Source organism: Delphinus delphis, chromosome X (assembly GCF_949987515.2).
Source record: "Delphinus delphis chromosome X, mDelDel1.2, whole genome shotgun sequence".
In the NCBI taxonomy this organism is placed as follows: Eukaryota; Metazoa; Chordata; class Mammalia; order Artiodactyla; family Delphinidae; genus Delphinus; species Delphinus delphis.
In genome coordinates this window covers 33,237,380-33,259,154 of record NC_082704.1, presented here as the reverse complement: position 1 = coordinate 33,259,154, position 21,775 = coordinate 33,237,380, and the positions used below count along the sequence as shown (strand labels likewise).

At 39.3% G+C, this 21,775-nt stretch overlaps 1 protein-coding gene across 1 annotated transcript in view; it reads left to right on the top strand.

Annotated features, from left to right (window-relative positions):
- Positions 1–21,775, top strand: part of PAK3 (p21 (RAC1) activated kinase 3) — a 116,569-nt gene that overhangs the window by 54,726 nt on the left and 40,068 nt on the right. Inside the window, exons 11-13 of the mRNA XM_060002440.1 lie at positions 8,981–9,112; positions 10,581–10,746; positions 19,322–19,385. Of these exons, the coding sequence (XP_059858423.1) occupies positions 8,981–9,112; positions 10,581–10,746; positions 19,322–19,385 (362 nt within the window). The remainder of the gene's footprint in view (positions 1–8,980; positions 9,113–10,580; positions 10,747–19,321; positions 19,386–21,775) is intronic.

Genomic DNA, 21,775 nt, shown 5'->3' with positions numbered 1-21,775 from the left:
TTGTATTGTATCAATAGTTTGTTCCTTTTTATTGCTAAGTAGTATTCCATGGTATGGCTATACTGCTATTTAACAATTTACCCATTGAAGGGTTTCTAGACTGTTTACAGTTTGGGGCGTTTATAAATAAAGCTACTATGAAAATTCATGCATAAGTCTTTACATAGACAAATGTTTCTATTTCTTTTACATATAGAATCTTGAAAATAATCATCATAATGATAGAAACTTCTCTTGACTGAACAAATGTGCCAGGCACTAGGCTAATAATACTTTGTATTCACTTAACCATTCCTACAACCCAATTAGGCAAGTCTTATCATTGTCTCCATTTTACAGATGAGGTTCAGAGAGGTGAAATAACTTGTCTAAGGTCATACCACTACATCTTTCGGTGTCACCTGTTCCAACAAAGTGAGACTTTGCCCAAAGTCACATAGATAGTTTTATCAGAGAAGAGACTAGAAAATAAGCAACCTAGCTCAAGGGCCTTGGAAGTGCTCTAGTATCTGAAAGAATACCCTTACACAGAAAACAGTCTTAGACAAGGCTTCCCTTTACATGATTTTCATTTTGATATCCTGATAGAAATTATCTCCTGCCCCATTTGCTTCCTTTGGAGTGAAATAATTAGCATTAGTGAAAGTTTCCTCGCCGCTTATTCAGAGTCACGGATAGTCAAGCTGATTCTTCCTTTTATAGAGGACAAATGCTGGCCTGCTTGATGTCACCCTGGGCAGCCAGTGTGACAGCAATAAGTCATTGCTGGTAAAAACTAAAGGCTCTGAGATAATGCGGCAGGGCCTCAAAAATTTAGAAGAGAATTACCGCATGATCCAGCAGTTGCACTTCTGGATATATACCCAGAAGAACTGAAAGCAGGGTCTTGAACAGATATTTGAACACCCATATTCATAGCAGCGTTACTCATAGTAACCAGAAGGTGGAAGCAACCCAAGTGTCCATCAACAGGTGAACGAATAAACAAAAGTGGTATATCCATACAATGGAATATTATTCAGCCCTAAAAAGGAAGGAAATCCTTACATAGGCTACAACATGGCTGAGCCTTTAAGACATTATGCTAAGTGAAATAATCCAGTCACAAAAAGACAAATACCGTATGATCCTACCTGTATGAGGTATCTAGAGTAGTCAATATCATAGACACAGAAAGTGATTGCTGGGTGAGGTGGAAACGGGGTGTTGTTGTTTAATGGGTACAAAGTTTTAGTTTTGCAAGATGCAAAGAATTCTGGAGATGGATAGCTGGGATGGGTGCACAGCAATATGAATATACGTAACACTCCTGGACTAGACACTTCCAAATGGTTAAGATGGTAAACTTTATGTTATGTCTATTTTACCACAACTAAAAAGAAAACTTACAAGAGTAAAGGCTCTGGGCGTAGGTGTTTAGTCTTATTCCTCCACTTACAAGCTGAGCCACTTTCAGAAAGTGGCTCAGCTTCTGTGACCCTCTCTTTCCTCGGCCTTTAACTGGGAATAATAACAGTACCTACCTCCTAAAACTTGTGTGAATATTGAATATGCTACTGCATATAATATACTTAGTACATTACCTAGCACATACTGTGTGTTTATTAAATGTAAGCTACTATCGCTGCCATTTGTAGATGGCAACAAAGACGAAAACTCATTCTCTCCATGCGTGAGACTTGTCTGAGGCCATGGTACTGGTGCCTTGTTCAGAATTCTCAGAACAGAGCCGAACGTAGCCCTTCTTTTCTCACTGGTCATTGCCCTCCTTTTGCTTCTTTGCCATGACAGCTTCCTGGGCCTCACTGAAAACAGCACGTGAAGGGAGATAATAGCAAACTGGGAAAGACAAAAATACCAACCTTCCCTGAGCAACACATACCTTACCTCCCTTGATTTAATTACTGTCATTATTGTGCGATACTAGATAAGTATCTTGACAAAGAAATCGTTGTTATCTTTTCAGGTAGTCGGTTATTTTAAACACCAACCTGCTAGGATAGTCTGTATGTTGGTTTTCATTTTTGTAAACAGCTTATAGCTCCTAGGATATTGACCTTTTGTTTTTAGCTTGCTTCAGAGTAAGTAAGCTTGCTTTTGTTGTTAGCTTGCTTCAGAGTAAGTAAGACCTTGCAAGGTCTTACTTACAGAATTAAAACTAAATCTACATAATGTTCAAAATATTCCATCAGATCAGAAAAAGGAAACTCATGAACTCACTGTTTGGAGATAAAACAACTGGGTATTCACTTATTGAACATATATTTATCAAGTGCCTCCTTATAAGCACTAGGAAATTTGGAGCTCAGTCTGGTAAGGGAAGAGAAGTAGGAACATAAAGAAGCACAGTACCATATGGATCATGTTACGTACCATAAAATATGTCCATGTGCTCTGAGGATTCAAAGGAAGGAGCTTACTTTTAGCTGGGGAGGGAAAAGGAAGCAGGCCCTCGTCTTCAAGGGCTTAAGCTCAGTGCCTAGTACAAAATAGGCACTTGGTACCTATTTGTTGAATTAGAAAATGCTTCATAGAAAAGGCGGAATTTGAACTAGATCTTGAAGATCAGATGCGATTTGGATCCGTGAAGATAAGGAAGGGCATTCTAAGCAAAGGGAAGGCATGATAAAGGGCAGGGTAGTGAAAAGAGCAAGGGGACAAGGGGGTATGGGTTTGAATGAAGACTGAGATGCAGGAAAAGGAATCATAGGAGTTAAGCCTTGAAAGTTAAGTTGGAGCCAAATCATAGAAGCCCTTCAATGGTATTCTAAGGAATCTGGCCTATGTAAGTGTACAGTGGGAAGCCCTTGAAGTTTTGTGAGGCAGGAGAGTTAGGTGAATAAAGTTTATGCTTTAGAAGAGTGATCTGATCGCAAATGTCCAGAGTGAATTAAGGACAGAAGGTAAGACTGGATGCAGGGAGACTGACTGGGGAAATATCTCAAGCATCCAAGGCCAGAGGTGATGAGGGCCTACGTGAGGTAGTGGCAGTGGGAATGGAGATTAGATTTAAATTCCAAAGATGTTTAGGTTATTGATTAGATGTTGGAGGAAAGGTTGAGGTCAGAGATGATTGCAGGCTTTGGATGCTATGTGGGTGGCCAAAAATATGAGGGTATTATCTTTCAGGAGATGCATATTTCTGGGAGAAGATGCTGAGTTTCCTATTGGACAGTTTGAGTTCGAAGGTTTAGCAAGACTTCCAGATGGAACTAATTGATTAGGCTACTTGAGGAAGGCTGGGTTTCTATTGATTGAATGAACTGAATTTAGACCCTTAAGGTCAGGTTGGGTCACTTCTTTGGGGCTCAGTAACTTGGGGAATTGCATCTTGTGTTCTCCTTATGGTTCTAGGGGGAGATTGCACTTCACACTGCTTGTGCTTTTGTTGTATTAGAAACACTCCCAGTAGACCTAGCTATCCTACAGGATGTGATTTAATGGGATTGACTACCCCTTCTCGACATAGCCTGAACTGCTCACAAGTGTTGGCATCTTCTAGTAGCCTGGGTGGGAATCAAAATAGAAACAATGTTATATTCACTAAATGTGTTAAACTAATGGCAATATAATTAATAATGAATTCAGCGATGCCTCTCATAGTCATACGAATCTGCTTCACTGCCCACTCATGATAGCTTCTTTGGTGTTAGTGTTATTAAACGCTAAATACTGTTCAGGGATCTACTCTTCAATTTGAGGCTACTTTGAAATTTGTGTATATGTATTGTACTATCAAGAGTGAAGTAATGCATTGAGAATCCTGAGCTAGTATTTCGAGTGGAAGGTAACAGCAATAATATGAATATGCCGTGATTTGTGCCTAGAGAAACTGGGTGTACGTGTGACAGATGACACTTTTTTTTTTACAGTACTGGCTTATTTTGTTCATCTACATTAGTGCTTTTTAAAAATTTCAGTATGCATTAGAATTGGCTGGATAGCCTGTTAAAATGCAGATTCTAGGGCTCCATTCCCAGAGTAGAATGGAGCCCTGAAATCTGTATTGTAAACAGGCAACCAAGAGGGGCTCTCAGGCCACACTTAGCATTATCTAAAGTCTCCAAAGTCCTTACTTCTTCTTTCTTCGACCTTTAACAATTAAGCTCAAAGAAAGGAGAGTTTCCTAAGGTAGTTCCACTAGCTGGTGTATTCTCTAGAGCAGGGTTTACAACTTAGAGTCCATGAATGGGCTTCAGAAGACATATGAACTCTTGAAATTATATGTAAAAATATGTGTCTACCTGTATTTTTCTGGGGAGATAGGCCAAACCCTTTAGAATTGGAAATGAGTCCAAGACCCAATCAGGTTAAGAATAACCTGCCTAGCTCGACTGAACGTGTGGCATAATGACTGTCAAAAATACTTAATTTCAGAAAAACAAAAAATTCCTTACTTGATATCCATCTGTCTCTATTTTTACAAGTTTATACATACTAGACATAGTAATCCTCAGCCCGGAAGGAAGAGTGTAGCAACATTATAACTTTGACTCCCCCAAAGGCCATCAAAAAAAGCTGTTAATCAAGGAAAGCTAAGTTTATTATACTTACAGGAGCAAGAAAGAGCACTGCCAGTGTCTTAGAAACGGGATGTCAAGGGAGAATATCTATAGGGTTTTGGAGCACGGCTATGTGATTTTGAAGCAGGTCTCGCAAGACAAGAAAAGAGTTAGGATTGTGCAGTGTTTCTGATAAAGTAACTTTGGATTGGGGAATACAGCAAAGTGAGGGTCTTGAATAGAGTTTTGGTGAGCAAGCTGTTGTTATTCTTAATAAGTAAATTACTTCAGTTGGTTCAGTCTTATCTTCCAAGAACAAGTATTTCTTAAAGTGAGAAGCTAAGCTATTTTTGCTTGTTCTCAGTATTGTGTAACATAAGAACAGGAAAATATGCTCCATCTTGATATTGTTTAACACAGGGAAAAGAAAGTATGCCCAGCCCCAGTGTTATTTACACAGGGATGGAAAATCTGTGGAAAAAATACACAGGAGCAAGAAATTATGTTCATTTCAATTCTTAGTACCAAGGCCTGGTATCTATGTGTAATGCTGGGTAGTTAATGCTCCCTGGCCCAACCAACATCCAAAACATAATGTCCACTGAAGGTCACACATTCTTTCCAACCAACCAACATGGCAGCATAGTGTTTGGTCCCAGATAAACAGGCATGTATCTTCTTCCTGCCCTGTAAACCCTCAAAGGATGAAAATCTTTAGGTTTTCGAATAGTCCCTTAGTCCATCCTTAGAGACTGGAATGTCCCCCATATGAAATTAGGGTAGTGAGGATAGTAATGAATGTTAAGAATCAGTCCGTGAAATTTTGCAGGTGGGTCTTCTCTAGTAAATTAGCGAGAACTGAAATGTGCAAGGCTACCTCTTGGCCAGTAGGCACTGGTTGGTCTTTGTACCAGTTTAAGGGTTGGGCCACTTTTAGATCCTCATAGGCTGTATATACACTCTCACTTATGGAGGACATGTGATGCATTGTATCAAATATATCAAGTATATTAAAGGGCCTCTATACCCCACTTTTTATTTTTGCTATAAAATTTTAAAAGTAATTTTTAAAATGTTAATTTTGAGATTATTTGATCATAAGTAGCACTTAATTTATGGTTAGGTGTAATTTCTTAGAAATCATTGTGAATACTCAAGAATTGTTGCTAAATAGAACAGCCTAACCTATAATTTGTTTTTTAATATAATGAAATTTCTATAAATACTAAATTTAAAGAACTAATTAATTAAGTTGACATATATTATACTTAACAGACATTTAATGAGACATTAACCGACAAATTTTATCATTTTCTTGTGGCATTTTGGAGCCGATGATTTATTTCTGAGTTCAAATATTTTCTTAGGCACACGTACAGCTTATTATTCCTAGGCATGGTTCATATTGCCTGATGAATAAAATAGCATTGTTTGCCATATAGAAACGAGTCAATTTATATGCAGGTTCTGCCCATCTACCAAGGAACAGTGATTAGTTGCATCCTGGATTCCAGCTGGCATAAGATGGAGTAGAAGTTTCTGGAACAAAATAATATCAAAGCAAATACCATTAATCCAAAGGCAACTTCTCCCTGTGCCCTGAGGTGCCCTGAAGAATTAGTCTTTCACAAAAAGAAACTGATTTTTTATCTAGAAATATAACGTCATTAATATATGTTGCTATCCACGCAGCCACAACCCAATGTAATAGCCCAGCTGTTTTGGCTAAATTAAGAATAAATATGCTGTACACCTGAAACTAACACGACATTGTTAGTCAACTATACTCCAATATAAACTAAAAATTAAAAAAAGTAGAAAAACAATATCAAGTAAGCATATAAACTTCAATCTATAAACCACTCAGCGTATATATCAGGCAATCAAATATTCTTTCAAATTTATAAATTCTAAGTTGTCTTGTCACAGTATATAAGTCTCGCTGGCTCCAATAAGATACATGGCTATACCTATTACACCACCGTAGGTTTATACATGATTATAGAAAATCCACAGTGAATTTAAATCACAGACTGAGGTCCTTTGATGTAACAGTCTGTTAGTAGGCTGTCTGCATCTGCCTCAGGAACTTTGTCCTCGAGGAATGAAAATTCTTTCTAGTCTCCAGAGAAGATGTACAGATTGCCAACAAACACATAAAAGAATGCTCAACATCACTAATCATTAGAGAAGCGCAAATCAAAACTGAAATGAGATATCACCTCACACCAGTCAGAATGGCCATCATCAAAAAATCTAGAAACAATAAATGCTGGAGAGGGTGTGGAGAAAAGGGAACACTCTTGCACTGCTGGTGGGAATGTGAATTGATACAGCCACTATGGAGAACAGTATGGAGGTTCCTTAAAAAACTACAAATAGAACTACCATATGACCCAGCAATCCCACTACTGGGCATATACCCTGAGAAAACCATAATTCAAAAAGAGTCATGTACCAAAATGTTCATTGCAGCTCTATTTACAATAGCCAGGACCTGGAAGCAACCTAAGTGTCCATCAACAGATGAATGGGTAAAGAAGATGTGGCACATATATACAATGGAATATTACTCAGCCATAAAAAGAAATGAAATTGAGTTATTTGTAGTGAGGTGGATGGACCTAGAGTCTGTCATACAGAGTGAAGTAAGTCAGAGAGAGAAAAACAAAGACCATATGCTAACACACATATAAGGAATCTAAGAAAAAAAATGGTTCTGAAGAACCTAGGAGCAGGACAGGAATAAAGATGCAGATGTAGAGAATGGACTTGAGGACACAGGGAAGGAGAAGGGTAAGCTGGGACGAAGTAAGAGAGTGGCATGGACATATATACACTAACAAATGTGAAATAGATAGCTAGTGGGAAGCAGCCGCATAGCACAGGGAGATCAGCTCAGTGCTTTGTGTCCACCTAGAGGGGTGGGATAGGGAGGGTGGGAGGGAGGGAGAGGCAAGAGGGAAGAGATATGGGGCTATATGTATATGCATAGCTGATTCACTTTGTTATAAAGCAGAAACTAACACAACAATGTAAAGCAATTATACACCAATAAAGATGTGAAAGAAAGAAAGAAAGAAAGAAAGAAAGAAAGAAAGAAAGAAAGAAAGAAAGAAAGAAAGAAAGAAAGAAAATTCTTTTTAGGCTTAGCCTGAGCCAGTGTACTCAAAGGCATAAACAAAAAATAAACAAGTACACACACACATGCACACACACACAACAAAAACTCAAAAACCATCTATAATAGTGCTGTCCAACAGAAATGTAATAAAAGCCATATGTGTAATTTTAAATTTTCTGACTTTCATTTTTAAAAGTAAAAAGAAATAGGTGAAGTTAATTTTAATAATATATTTTATTTAACCCAACATATTAAAATATTTTTATTTCAACATACACTCCATATAAAAAGCAATAAGGAAATATTTTATATTTTTTTCTTATTATGTATTCAGTACCTGGTATGTATTTTTCACTTACACCTTACATCTCAACTCAGACTAGCCACATTTTAAGTGTTGAATAGCCATCATACTGAAAACAAAGATCTATATCATAGTTCAGTGATTTTTAAACTTAAGCAAGCATCAGGATCATCTGGAAGGCTTGTTATCGCACAGATTGCTGGGTCCCACCCCCAGAATTTGATTCATAGGTCTGGATAGAGTCCAAGAATTTGCATTTCTAACAAATTCCTTGATAATGCTAATGATGCTGATCTGGGGACCACACTTTGAGTACCACGGCCATAGTTATTTCAAAATCCACCTTTGGTACCATTCTACCCCTGCATTAATGTGAACGATCAAGAACCAACCCTAGATACTGTGGTTGCTGTCATTATTTTTGGTGTTATTGAAATTTTTCTCATTGCAAATCATCATTTACCTGTTGGTTGAGACTGAAAGTTATTTATGTAGATGAGCATTCCTTAAATCTTCATGTCTGTTATTCTCTGAGTGCTTCTTTCCGGGAGGCTGAACAGGAAAGAAACATTTATGGGCTCGCTTGTACTTCGTGAATATTTGCAGAGCTGTATTTATGCCATACGCATGCTCTGATCTTTAGGCACAAAATAGCCATTTGCTGGTTGACAAACTGTCAATCAACACATTGACAATCTGCCCAGTACCAATTCAAGGCGTTAATAGCAATTAATTTGCTTTTTAAAATATATTCATTGATTTCAAAAACACTGAACTTGAAAATGTTCAATGAATAGCTCACTGTTTTTGAGCTCAGTGGAAAATAAAAGGAAGTTTTAAAATTTCATGGTGCTTAAATCCTGACCTGAATTTATCTCTGAATGCGGGCAGGTTCTGGCCACCAAATTGTAGATGGTTCTGCGCATTTGTAAAAGATGAAGTTCCTTCCTGTCCCTACGTGCTTAGATATTTTAATCTCCCTTTTCTCACTTCTGAAGAAAAACAATGAGGAGTTAAGATCTGGTCTTTAAACTTTGTTTTTACCGTAAGAGTACAAAAACAGCATCAGAGCCTCCTTTGGCTCCCCCTGTGTCTGAAGAAGAAGATGAAGAAGAGGAAGAAGAAGAAGACGACAATGAGCCGCCACCAGTCATTGCACCAAGACCAGAGCATACAAAATCAGTAAGTCCCAAGTGACCGTGTTTCCAAATGATTCAACAGACGTCCTTTGGCATAGTCCTAGAGTCAGAATCTAGTTAGTCACCTAGTATCTGTTGAGCATCTATGTTCCCGGAACTAGAGTATAAGATAAAAATTTCACTGGGGTTGCTGTTTGAGGATGCAGATTAGCACATGACAATTAGAGAATAATACCAAGCAATATACAAAGAAGTGCTAAATTTTAAAACTGCTGCAGAAGTTAAGAAAGAGAACAAAAGCCATGGGAATCTGGTAGGAAGAATTGCATACGCAGAGGCACCAAGACCACAATTAGCACAGCGTGTTTGGGGGCCTCAAAAGACTAGCCCCTGAGAGCTTTCAAGGGCAGTATACTTGAAGCAACTTAAAGATCTTTTTTGATAGAAATCACTTGTCTTTAAAAACTCATTAAATGTTGAGGGGCGGGGTGGAGGGAGGAATGAATAGGTGGAGCACAGAAGATTTTTAGAGCAGAGAAAATACTCTGTGTGATACCATAATGATGGACGCATGTCATTATACATTCATCCAAGCCCATAGAATGTGCATTAAGAGTGAACCATGGGATTGATGGATTGAAAGTGATGAAAAATAGGGTACTTGAATATCATAATCCTATTGGTCTCTGTGTGGCCAAAAATACAACAGCCCAACTCTACCTTCATTATAGTATGTTCCTCTAGTTCCTCCTACTTGACTTTTGTAGGTAAATACAGTTTGGTAAGTATCTCTACAGAAATTGATGGCCCTGGAGGCTGCCATCCCATATAAAGGATAATGGGAGACAGAAAAGGCATTTCTGAAAAGAAAGACTCAGAGGGGAAGGCCAAACATAAATTTTGAGAATTAGAAGAGAGATATCAGGCATAGTCAGACCCTAAAACTTTAGGAAGGGGCTTCCCTGGTGGCGCAGTGGTTGAGAGTCCGCCTGCTGATGCAGGGGACACGGGTTCGTGCCTCTGTCCGGGAAGATCCCACATGCCGCGGAGCGGCTAGGCCCGTGAGCCATGGCCCCTGAGCCTGCACGTCCAGAGCCTGTGCTCCGCAACGGGAGAGGCCACAGCAGTGAGAGGCCCGCGTACTGCAAAAAAAAAAAAAAAAAAAACCTTTAGGAAAGTGATTTAATTGTCTAAGGTCTTACAACTCTTTAGTTATAGAATTTTCACTAGTATCTGTATTACCCATACCCAATTAGTGATTTTGGATTCAAGGAACATTGAATTTATTAATGATCTACAAAAATGGATACTTCTGAAGTCGTTATTGTAAAGGATACATCTAATAATTATGAAAGTACATGATAATAAATCATTGTGTGTATGTGTAAAAAAAAAAAGAGTGAACCATATGTAAACTATGGACTTTGAGTGATCCTGATGTGTCAATGTAGGTTCATCAATTGTAGCATTATTTTGGTCTTTAATCTGTAACCAGATTTTTTGTCTTTAAGATCTACACTCGTTCCGTGGTTGAATCCATTGCTTCACCAGCAGCACCAAATAAAGAGGTCACACCACCTTCTGCTGAGAACGCCAATTCCAGTACTTTGTATAGAAACACAGATCGGCAAAGGAAAAAATCCAAGATGACAGATGAGGAGATCCTAGAGAAGCTAAGTGAGTTGTTTTTTGTTTTGCCATCATTAGTTTCTTCATGAGAGGGTTTCTCCACCTAGAGTGGGGATTGAACCTTTAAAAATTTGAACCTGCTTGCATGCACTCCAGGCTCCCTGACATCACAAGATGAAAAGTTTGAGACTCACTGTGTATTCCAGATCACCTCCTCCCTCATACTCCTAATTGCACAAAAACCAAGCATTTTCACTTGAAAAACATCAATCAAGGTGAAAACTTCACTAAATGAATTAAGTAGTAAGTTTTATTTTAAGATTATACCCCCAAAGGGGATCAGTCTGATGAAAAAGATCTTATGATCATACCCCAGGGGCCCCCACCTGATCAGTCATGATGGATAGTTCAACCTCAAAACCCAACACAGTCAATCAAAGTCGGTGGCCACGATAAAATTGCCTTTTCTCTTAATTTAGGAAATTGCTATGTGGACAGGGAGGCAGGGCCAGCAAATGCTCACAGCCTCCTTCCTGCAGTGTCATTAGTGTACCCAGTGTCATTAGTGTACCCAGGCTTGTGCATACACACTCGCTCCATTTTACAAAACACTCCTCTTCCACTTAGCTTTCTGAGTCAAAGAGATTTAAAAAAAAATCCTCTGTTGAAAAGAGTCAAAGTTCTGTGAAGCACATTCATTAAACTCATACTACAAAAGCATCTAACAAATCACTAGTTATCTACAGTTCGTGCCTCCAATCTGACTAACTCCTACTCATCCTTCAAACCTCAGCTCAAAAGACACCTCCTCAGGAAAGCCCTCCTTGTCTCTCTCAGTCTGAGTCAATGGACCTTCTTTTCACTGCCTTTATTGCAGCAAATATCACACTGTACTTGTCTGTCTCCTTCACTAGACTGGGAGCTCTTTAAAGACAGAGATTGTGCCTTCTTTTCCCGTACATCCAGCTCTAATAAAGTGCCTGGTACAGAGAGGCACTTAACGGATGCTTGTTGATTGAATGGGTGAAAAAATGAGCAGACAAATGCATCTTTACTGGGTTCCTACTTACGTGTTCTATGCCAGAGTCTTTGGAGGAAACCATAGAAAAACAATTTCCTGATATTAAGAAACTTACAATTTTATTTGGAAGATAAGATTTAATAGTGTGATACAATGAGAGAATAGGAGGCCATCTTGTTTCATGCAACTGTCTAAAAGAACTCAGGAAAGGAAGAGAGCAGTGCAGGCTATAGGCCACAGGAAGACTCTGCAGAGGTGGTCGTAGGGCCATTTTGCCCTCCAGGGGACATTTGGCAGTATCTGGAGACATGTTTATTGTCACAGCACAGGGAATGCCACTGGCATCTAGTGGATGGAGGCTAAGGATGCTTATAAACACTCTATAATGCAAAGGGTAGCCTCCTTCCTTTCCCTCTGCGACAAAGAATTATTCAGCCCCAAATGTCAACAGTGCTGATGTTGAGACAGTCTGACACAGAGGTATTTGGAAAGGCAAAGGTTTGGGTTGCCGTTGTCAGCGCTCAGAACTGGAATTGAGGGACCAATTGAGCCAACCGACTTTACTGTACACGATCAAACATGCCTCTAGTGCTAATACCAACTATTTCCTTAATAACAACAGCAATAATTCCCATTTATTAAGTGCCTTCTCTGCTGACCACTTCACATACATTATCAAGTTTAATTTTCACAGTAATCCCTTGTGGTAGATTTTCATAGCCTCATTTTATAGATCAGTGAAAGTAAGCCTCAAAAAGCTGGAGTGACCAGATCACCAAACTAATGAGTGGCAGAGCCAGAGTTGGAATTCATATCTGTTTGCCTTCAAAGCTTATACTATTTCCATTACCCACTTTGCTTCTGCATTTGCCAGCTGTCTATTTGTGTAAAAGGGAAGGAATAAAGGAAAGAATTGCCTGGATAATTTCAGTTCAAGTATTCAGACAATTGCCTCAGTTTTTTTCCTTTACTTTACATGACCTGTGAGAATATATCAGATTTTAAAAATCTAGCAGCCTCGCTTTAGTAAAATTGATTATTTGATAACTGTTTCAAGTCTCAGTAGATTTATTATAATGAAAATACATGTATAGCTTTCTTAAGTTCACTGACAGAAACAGGCATTATTTTGAGGCGGGGGCAAGATCTTGTTTTGCTTGCAAACTGTAAGGGTTCTGGAGCTGTGGTTTTTATAATTTGTTGTTTATTCTGCCCTACACTGAGCAACATGATGAAGAGGAAAAAGCCATGTTTGATTGATTACATTTTTAATTAGGAATTAAGTCAGTTTTTTTCTCTATTGGAGAATGCTTGGGCCTAGAGAGAATCTTTTTCCCTCCAGCCTGTGGGCCACCTGCAACTCTCAACCCTACCTTGTGCTCACAGATGTCGGCAGGGCACACCTGCCAAGAAATGGAGGAGTGTTTTTCACGAAGCAAATCCAGGCTGAGCTTTACTGCAAAGTCTGCAAAGTCAGTGTTTCCTGCTTCTGCTTCACCGTCACCCTCTCTGGGCCCTGTCTCTGCCACTTACTCGCTTATATAACCTTAAGCTAGTTATTGAACCCCTCTGAACCTTCATTTCTTATTGGCCAAATGGGGATGAGAATCGTAACTACATTTTAGGACTCTGTCTACAGGATGGATTTTACGTAGCCCAACCTATGGCTAAGAGGACAGGTATTGGCGTCAGAAAGGCCCAGATTCAAATCGCAAGCCCATTGCTCCCAGCTGTGTCACTTTAGGCAAGTTATTGTAACTTTTCTGGACCTCTTTTTCCTCATTAAGAAAAATGGGGATAATAATGGTACCAACCTTATAGCATTATGATAATTCAATGAGAATAATGTATGTAAAAACCTCCAGCAAGAGTACTTGGTACACAATAGGTGCTCAATAAATGGTAGTTACTATTTTATTACATGAATATAAAGCCTTATTAAGATAATACAATAGGACAGACTTTGAAGTGAATCATAACTGAGTCTGAGTGAGTCATAGACCCAGACCAGCTGTGTGTCCTTAGACAAGTCACTGAACTCTTCTAAAATTTAGTGTCTTCATCTGAAAAATGGAGACAATTGTACTGGTATAATGGGGATTTTGTGAGGACCAAACGAGGCAAAGTATGTAAGCCACCCAGCACAATAAATAGTTGCTTAGAATTATTATGCTGTGTTTTCCACAATGAGAGCAACCGTATTTTTCACTATAAAAAATTCGGGGGCTTCCCTGGTGGCACAGTGGTTGAGAGTCCGCCTGCCGATGCAGGGGACACGGGTTCGTGCCCTGGTCCGGGAAGATCCCACATGGCGCGGAGCGGCTGGGCCCGTGAGCCATGGCCGCTGAGCCTGCGCGTCCGGAGCCTGTGCTCCGCAACGGGAGAGGCCACAGCAGTGAGAGGCCCGTGTACCGCAAAAAAAAAAAAAAAAAAAAAAAAATTGGGGCCTAGGATCTTCAGGGGGACAGAATGTTTGAAACCAGCAATAATCCCAGATGTATGGGCCCTGTACAGAAATCACTGAGGAGGAGGGGCTTGGGGAAGGAGTAAAGGAGCCTGTACTAAGAGGCAACGGAGAGGGAAAAGGGAGACAGGGAGGTAGGAAAATGGCCTACGGCCCATACCAGGGTGGACCCCACCATAAGCGTGGGGAGGAGGGGAGGGCGGCCTCACCTTCAGTCTCAGGGATCTGATTACTATGACGTGGGCAGCCCAGACCACAGAGCTGTCAGGCTATTCTTCTTCCACACAGATACTGATTGTGGGAGCCAGACCATGGGATCATTAATGGCTGAAATGAACAGATCATCTTTCAGTTTTACACAGACAGATAGCCTGGGTCTGCCTTGTTCATTGTGGTCTGGTCTGAATCTGCTGGAAAATAAAGAAACCCCTACATTTTAGTGAAATTTTTCAAAAGGTGCTGACTGTCAGCAGAATTGTGCAATCACCTCCTCCTCTAGTCCCTCCCCTCCCCCAGCATTCCCCACTCAAAACTCTTTCTCCGAATCCCCCCTCAGATAGAACTAATATTAGTTCAGAGAGTTCTTTTGCTTTTTCTCAGAAATCAAAACCTTCATTATGCCAAACAGACAGTCTTTTAATGCTTGGAGTTCAACTTAGTTTCCTTGACATGTAGGCGAACACACTGATGGGCTTTTCTGTCACTGAAACCACATCATGAAGCCTATTTTCAAATACTAGTATTTAGTGATTTCTTAAATCCTTGTACTTTAAAGTGAATGGTTTGTTTCTCATTTAGGAAATTGCTCTGGTTGGAAGTCGTTCTGGTATTACCATCATTTTTTCCTTTTGATGTTGAGTTGCTGAATTTTGTCTCTTTATCCCTATCGTGTACCAGTGTTTTCTCCTTTCTTTAGTATAATTTAGGAACACAAATTAGAATGGCTCTGATGCAAGAGGTCACCGTAAAAGCTTGTTTTGTAATTCGGAATTGTACACAAGGCCTGCTGTTCACTTGCTTAGCATCAGTAGATGGCAGCACACACTCTCCTGTGACCGGTAATGGGCATGAGGACGCCATTTTATTAGAATAGCAGTTAAATTCAGAAGCAGAAGCGCCTCAAAATGGTTGTCTTTCGGTAATCCTCATGAAAGGATTTATTCCCAGTTGTTGTTGTTGTTGTTTTTATCCTGCATACCATGGAAATAAAAGTTGAGTAATTTACTGCCATAAAGCCTCATTAATAGAGACACAGATGTAGAGAACAGATGTATGGACACCAAGGGGGGAAAGCAAGGCGTGGGAGGTGGGAGGTTGGATGAATTGGGAGATTGGGATTGACATATATACACTAATATGTATAAAATAGATAACTAATAAGAACCTGCTGTATAAAAATAAAATAAAATAAAATAAAAACCTCATTAACTGAAGCCTGCCAATTGGAATTGGTCATAATTCAGAAAGTGGCTTGGGGTGAAGCTTATTTGCTTTTGTTCAGTCTATGGAAAAGAGTTTGCTCAGCAACTTAATAGTATAACTTTCTTAGAAGACTTTAAACTGCTTAATAAAACTGTGGTTTCAAGTGACTTTAAAATCGTCATTTCATTTAAAAATTTTTTAAGTTCCAGGTCCTTACCCATTCACAGCTGGCTTGAAGGAAGGTAGTTCTCAGTGATGTAGAAATCTGTGAGACAATCTGAAAAATGAAATAGCAACTCAGAATTACATTGGTGGTATTCTATAGAGATAGCTCAAGTAAAATACATTCTCTAACCCCTGCCTTAAAATACGGGGCATTTACTAAATGTAATTCCTAATTTTATTTGAGTTTAATTCAATAGACATTTATTGAGTAACCAACGTATTTCACATACAGCATTATATGGGGAAGCACTGAGGATGCAGAGATGAATAAGACATGGCCCCTGTCCTTACGACACAGTCTATAAGGGGATGTCAAATACATAGATATAGATGGATGGTATATTAAGTACAGAGAAGGAGAGCAAGAGCAAAAACAAGAAAAAAAGCAAAAGAGGAGGCAGAAAGAGAGAGAGAGAGAGAAGGTACAATGGCAGTACAGAGAAGGGAAATTATTAATTTTATTCCAAAAACATCAGGGAAGCCTTCCTAGAGGAGGCATAACTGAAGCTGAGTTGAAGCGTGAATAAGGACTTGCCAGGAAGAAAACTTAAGAAGGACATTGCGGGCAGAGAATAGCATGTAAAGAAAGTATAAAAGTATATGGTTGGGAACATTAACTTATTCAGTGCCACTTGAGTATATCAGTAGAATTGGTGGTGGATATGAGCACTGGAGTTTTAAGAGAGGGAGCCAAGTCGCTAAGCAGGATCTGATCATGAGCTACAATTCGTTTGTTATGGTGAGAGCATAAGGTTCTAGTGGGGAAGTGGGGAAGATGAGATGGAGAATGAAGCAAGAGCCAGATACAAAGAACCTTGCATTCCATGCCAAGGAGATTGAGCTTTACCCTGTAGGTGTTGAGGAAGCATCCAGGACCCCTGAACCAGAGAATCACGTGATCAGGTCTGCACTTAGAGCATCCTGACATAGGTGTGGAGCCTGGACTCGAGTGGGCAGAGGCTGGAAATTCTGAATCCAGTTAGGAGGCTGTCGGAATAGCCCAAACAAAAAATGGTGAGGGCCTAACTAGAACAGTAGTAATGAGGAGACGACAGATTCAAAAAGTATCTAGGAGGTAAACAGATACAGGCCCAGGACTCAGTGGACAACTACACACATGGGGAGTGAAGGTAAGGGGTAAGTCAGGGTGACTCCCAGATCTCGGACTCGGGCTACTGAGTAGACAGATAGTTGTACCATTGACTGAGATTGGGAATACAAGAGGAAAAGAATTACAACGACTCACATATCGTGACTCTTATTTAACCTAACTGAAACATGGACTTCTCTTACGAAAAACAAACAACAACAAACCTAACAACCATGGATGAACAACCCATGAATGAAACATTTTTTTTTCCAGGTATACTATCTACTGGTAGGTCTGAATGAAGTTGTTCACTAGCCCAGAAACTAGATCACGTCTAAATTAGCACGAAGTATCGTCTGTAGCACACAGTTTAGCTCTTGAATACATATTTGCTTGTTCACATTCATTTAGTCAGCAAATTCAGTGGCAGCCACTGTTCTGGGCACTGAAGTTACAGGGATGAAAAGACAAGCTTCCTGCCCTCAAAAAGAAGCATGTAAGTCTCATTAGAATGATCAGAGAAGAATATTGATATTACACTTAAATAATAAATAGGAATTCATGGGTTTGATAGGAAAGGGAAAGGGGGAGCATGTCTAAAGACCAAAGCCTTGGATAGTGATGGTGTTGCTAGGGTATAAAGTCGGAGGGACGGAGAGGAAAGGAATAATATGAGGTCAGACTGGTTAGGTAGGAGCTAGATGCTGCTGGATGGTAAAGGGCCTTCTATGCCAGACTAAGAAATTTGAAATTGATCCTGTAGTAAGGGGGAACTTTTGACGATTTATGGCTAATGGAGTGAAATCACTCTGAAGTAGGCTGACCTCACATCTCAGTTTATCCAAGACAGTCTTCGTTTATGAGTTACATGGTTACCCTATTCCAAAGGCATTGTGGACAAGGAATTAGAGAAGGCAGAGTTTAGAGGTAGGTCACGACCAGCACAATTGTTTGAACAAGAGATGTTGAGGACCTGAACAATGGCAGTGGCCATGGGTATGAAGAGGAGGGAATGGATAAGAGTGACAATTAGGAGATAGACTCCACAGACCTTCTCTTAATTAGTTCATGTGTATAAATCTTGTTATACTAACTGACTCTACACTTCTTTGAATAGGGGCCATGTTAGTAAGATATAACTTAAAGGTAATGATACTGATTTTTGCTTCCATAAGGAAAGAAGGGAGGGCCAGAAGGATCCAAATAAATGATTCCCTTCCAAGTAGTCCACTTGAGAACTTATTCCCATGATGCTGCCGTGGCACGGAATTTTTCTGTACCTATTTGAGCATTGCATTGGAGAGTCAATGTCACTTCCTTTAGATTTATTCTGAGTGGTGGCAAGTATTGACTGGACTGGAAATTTTGAAATTGCAAAAACCAATATTTTTTCCCAGAGCCAAACATGATAAATGAATGGTTTTCTTGTGTGGCTTGTAAACTGACTCCACAATGTTTGGAACAACCTATAGAAACAGAAAGTAGGTGAGTGGTTGCCTAGGGATGGGTTGGTAAGCAAAGAGGGGACCAAGAGTGACTGCTAACAGGTACAAGATTTCTTTTTAGGATGATAAAGATGTTCTAAAATGAGATCATGGTAAAATTGAGTAAATTGGCACAACTCTAAAAATTTACTAAAAGCCACTGAATTGTACACTTTGAGTGAACTTTATGGTATGGAAATCATATCTCAGTAAAGCTGTTAAAAATGTTTGGAGTGCTAATAGGGGCCTAGGTTCAGGGATGTATGGAGTTTTTTTAGGATTTTATTTTATAATCATACAAATTTTTATTAAGGTATAGTTGTTTTACAATATTATATTAGTTTCAGGTGTACAGGGATGTAAGTTTTTTTAAAACAGTAAGTCTCATTACTTTATGATTAACCTTTATTCTTTATTAGAGCCATTCCCCATCCCCCATCGCCCTTAGTGCAGTACTGGGTGCATATTAATTGCTCAAGAGATATTTTTCCAGCAAAACTGAATGTACTGTAGCACTCGATTTTACTCCAATTCAGAGAAGATAGTGATTTTATTAAATACTATGTGCAAGTCCTTAGATGTTTTAATCTCCTAATCTACAGTATCCTTTTATGGGAACTTTTTATAAATGTTGGGTTATGATCAGTCCTTCTTGCTTCCCAAACGTCATCAATTTTGAGTATAAGCATCTGGGTTATTACTACTAGTTTAATTAATATATTACTGTTTGTTACTTTAATAAAATATATCATTATCCATATAAATTATAGAAATCACATAAGAATATTGCTGTAATATTTTATTTGTCATTGACTCTGGCATCTTAAATTTTAATATTAAATAGAGGAAAATCAATCAATTTAAATCTCTCTCTCTCTCTCTCTCTCTCTCTCTCTCTCTCCCCTCCCTCCCCTCAGGAAGCATTGTGAGTGTTGGTGACCCAAAGAAAAAATACACAAGATTTGAAAAAATAGGTCAAGGGTAAGTGATTATTATGTGAACTATCAAAAGATGAGCACCAGAGACATATATTAAAGTGCAATAACAGCTTGAATTTCTGGTAAATTATGCTTCTCATTTTCTAGGTTACATTCATGTTTTGCATTCTTAATATCGGCCTTTCTGGCTGTCAGACTGTTCATTAACCTAGGAACATATCCTGCTGGAATCTGCACTATTGTTAGCTTAACAGTGAATTATTTACTGATGCTTTCATCCCATAGAGTTACACGATTCAAACCGATTCGTCTCGAAAAGCAGTAGAGTTATAGAAACCTCTAAGCTTGTATGAAAACCCCCTTTATCCCTGTCCCCCTCTACATCTGTATGGATGTTATGCTTAAGATCCTGTTTCATTCTCAGACTGTAAAGTGACAGAGTGATGGTAAGGAAGGTCCTGATTGAGTGATCCAGAGGTGGGCAGAGTTGGCTATCTGAGTAAGGAAGAAATAGATCAATAATCCCTAAATGGGATGGAGCGCATCATTTTCACTTAGTATGCTCGTAGGAATAAAGATTCCCAGGCTCCACTGCCAGAGATTTGATTCAGAAGTCTGGAGCGGGGCCCAGGAATCTGAACTTTGGGACAGTTCCTCAGATAATCCTGACCATCAGCTAGACCTGGAAACCAGGGGGCTAGATCATTCACCAGAGCTAACGGTGGGAGTCACCAGTTCTACAAGCCAGCTGTAATTAGACATGTTTCTCAAGCCTTCACGTGAAACTAAACAGGAGTGCCTGAGTAGGCAACAGGGTTTGAAACAGGGAAATGTTTTGTTTAAAGAGAAATGAAGCGTTCTAAAGGGGTGTCCTTAAATGGGAAATGAGACAAGATATTTAGGCGTACCAACAACTGTATGTCAGGCACCCCAGAGGTCTCCTGACTGAAACAAGGGGCTGGGAAGAAAGGGATACAGCTAATGTGGCTGCAGAATTGTCCTAGCCCCTCAGCCACTGGAGTCTGTTTTCAGATAAGGGAATGTAGGATTTCTTCAAGCACCTCACTGCTTTTCCTGGGATCCTTAGCTTCAGAAAATTATAGACTGTATATAAGCTTGACTGTTTTTGTGATTTTTTGTATTTTATTTCGTTTTCCCCCAGCTTTTTTACTAAAGTTTCTTTTGAAATTGCCAACTTATCTCGGGAAATAAGGGAAAACATTCATTAGACATTTTGGCTAGAGGGTAAGAGGGACACTCTTGGGGACTGTGCCTGGTGGGAATCAAGGTGAGAAGACCCTAAGAAGGGGGCAGAAACTAAGGGAGAAATATATGGCCAAGTGTCTTCTTGCAGTGGAAACCGTAAGTTTGCTGCATTTAAACTTTCTAGGAGGGCAAAATATATACCTGTTTGTGCTCTTGCTTCTTTCTTTGTCATTTGCTGTCACTGGTATTCTCCCGTGCTCCTAAAAAAAGGTTTTGTGGTCTCTAGAGGACCCCTAAAACTTAACAAGTCAAATAGTATTTCTGCCCATTGCTCTAGGACAGTGCTGTCCCCTAGAACATTCTGTGATGATAGAGATGTTCTACATCTGCACTGTCCTATATGATAGCCACTAACATTGTGGCTATGGAGCACTTGAAATGTGTCTAGTGCAAATGAGAGACTGTATTTATTTGAATTAATTTATTTGTTCAGTGCACGCTTATTGAACACCAACTATATGCCAGGCACTGTTAAACGCGAGAGAAGCAGAGCTCACTAATGATAGTGTGGGCCCTCAAGGAACTTACAATCTATAGTGATGAATGCTTGAAGAGGCTAAATAGGGTACCTTGGGTGACATGCTTACTCAATTCACCCAAGTGCAGGGTAGGGCTGGCTTCTGTAGCCATTATTTCACCTGGAGTTTTCCTCCTTAACTTCTAGTAAACTAGAAGTTCTAGTGAACTGGTTGCTTTACTTAAGTCAGGAAGCCGTGCCTTCTCAAGTCCATGTACAAACCTCAGCTCACTTTCTTTTTGTCCAAAAGGTTAACACCACAAGGCAGGTTAAAAGAACACAGTATTTTGTACTAAGGTGACTTGGAAGGCGAAAGTTACCTTTTAGATTTTAGTTTAATCTAGCTGGACCTTTGATGGAGCTAACAATAGGAAATGATACACAATCCATAGAGAAGTAGCATTCCAGATCTTTGCTGTCCAATATGGTAGCCATGTGGTTATTGAGCACTTGAAATGTGGCTAGTCCAAACTGAGGTAAGCTACAAGTATAAAACATGCACCTGATTTCAAAAAGTTACTATGAAATAAACAATGCAAAATATCATATCAATAAATGTTATATTGGTTACATGCTGAAATATTTTACATACATTGTGTTAAATAAAATATATTATTAAAATTAATTTCACCTTTTGAGCTTTTGAAAAT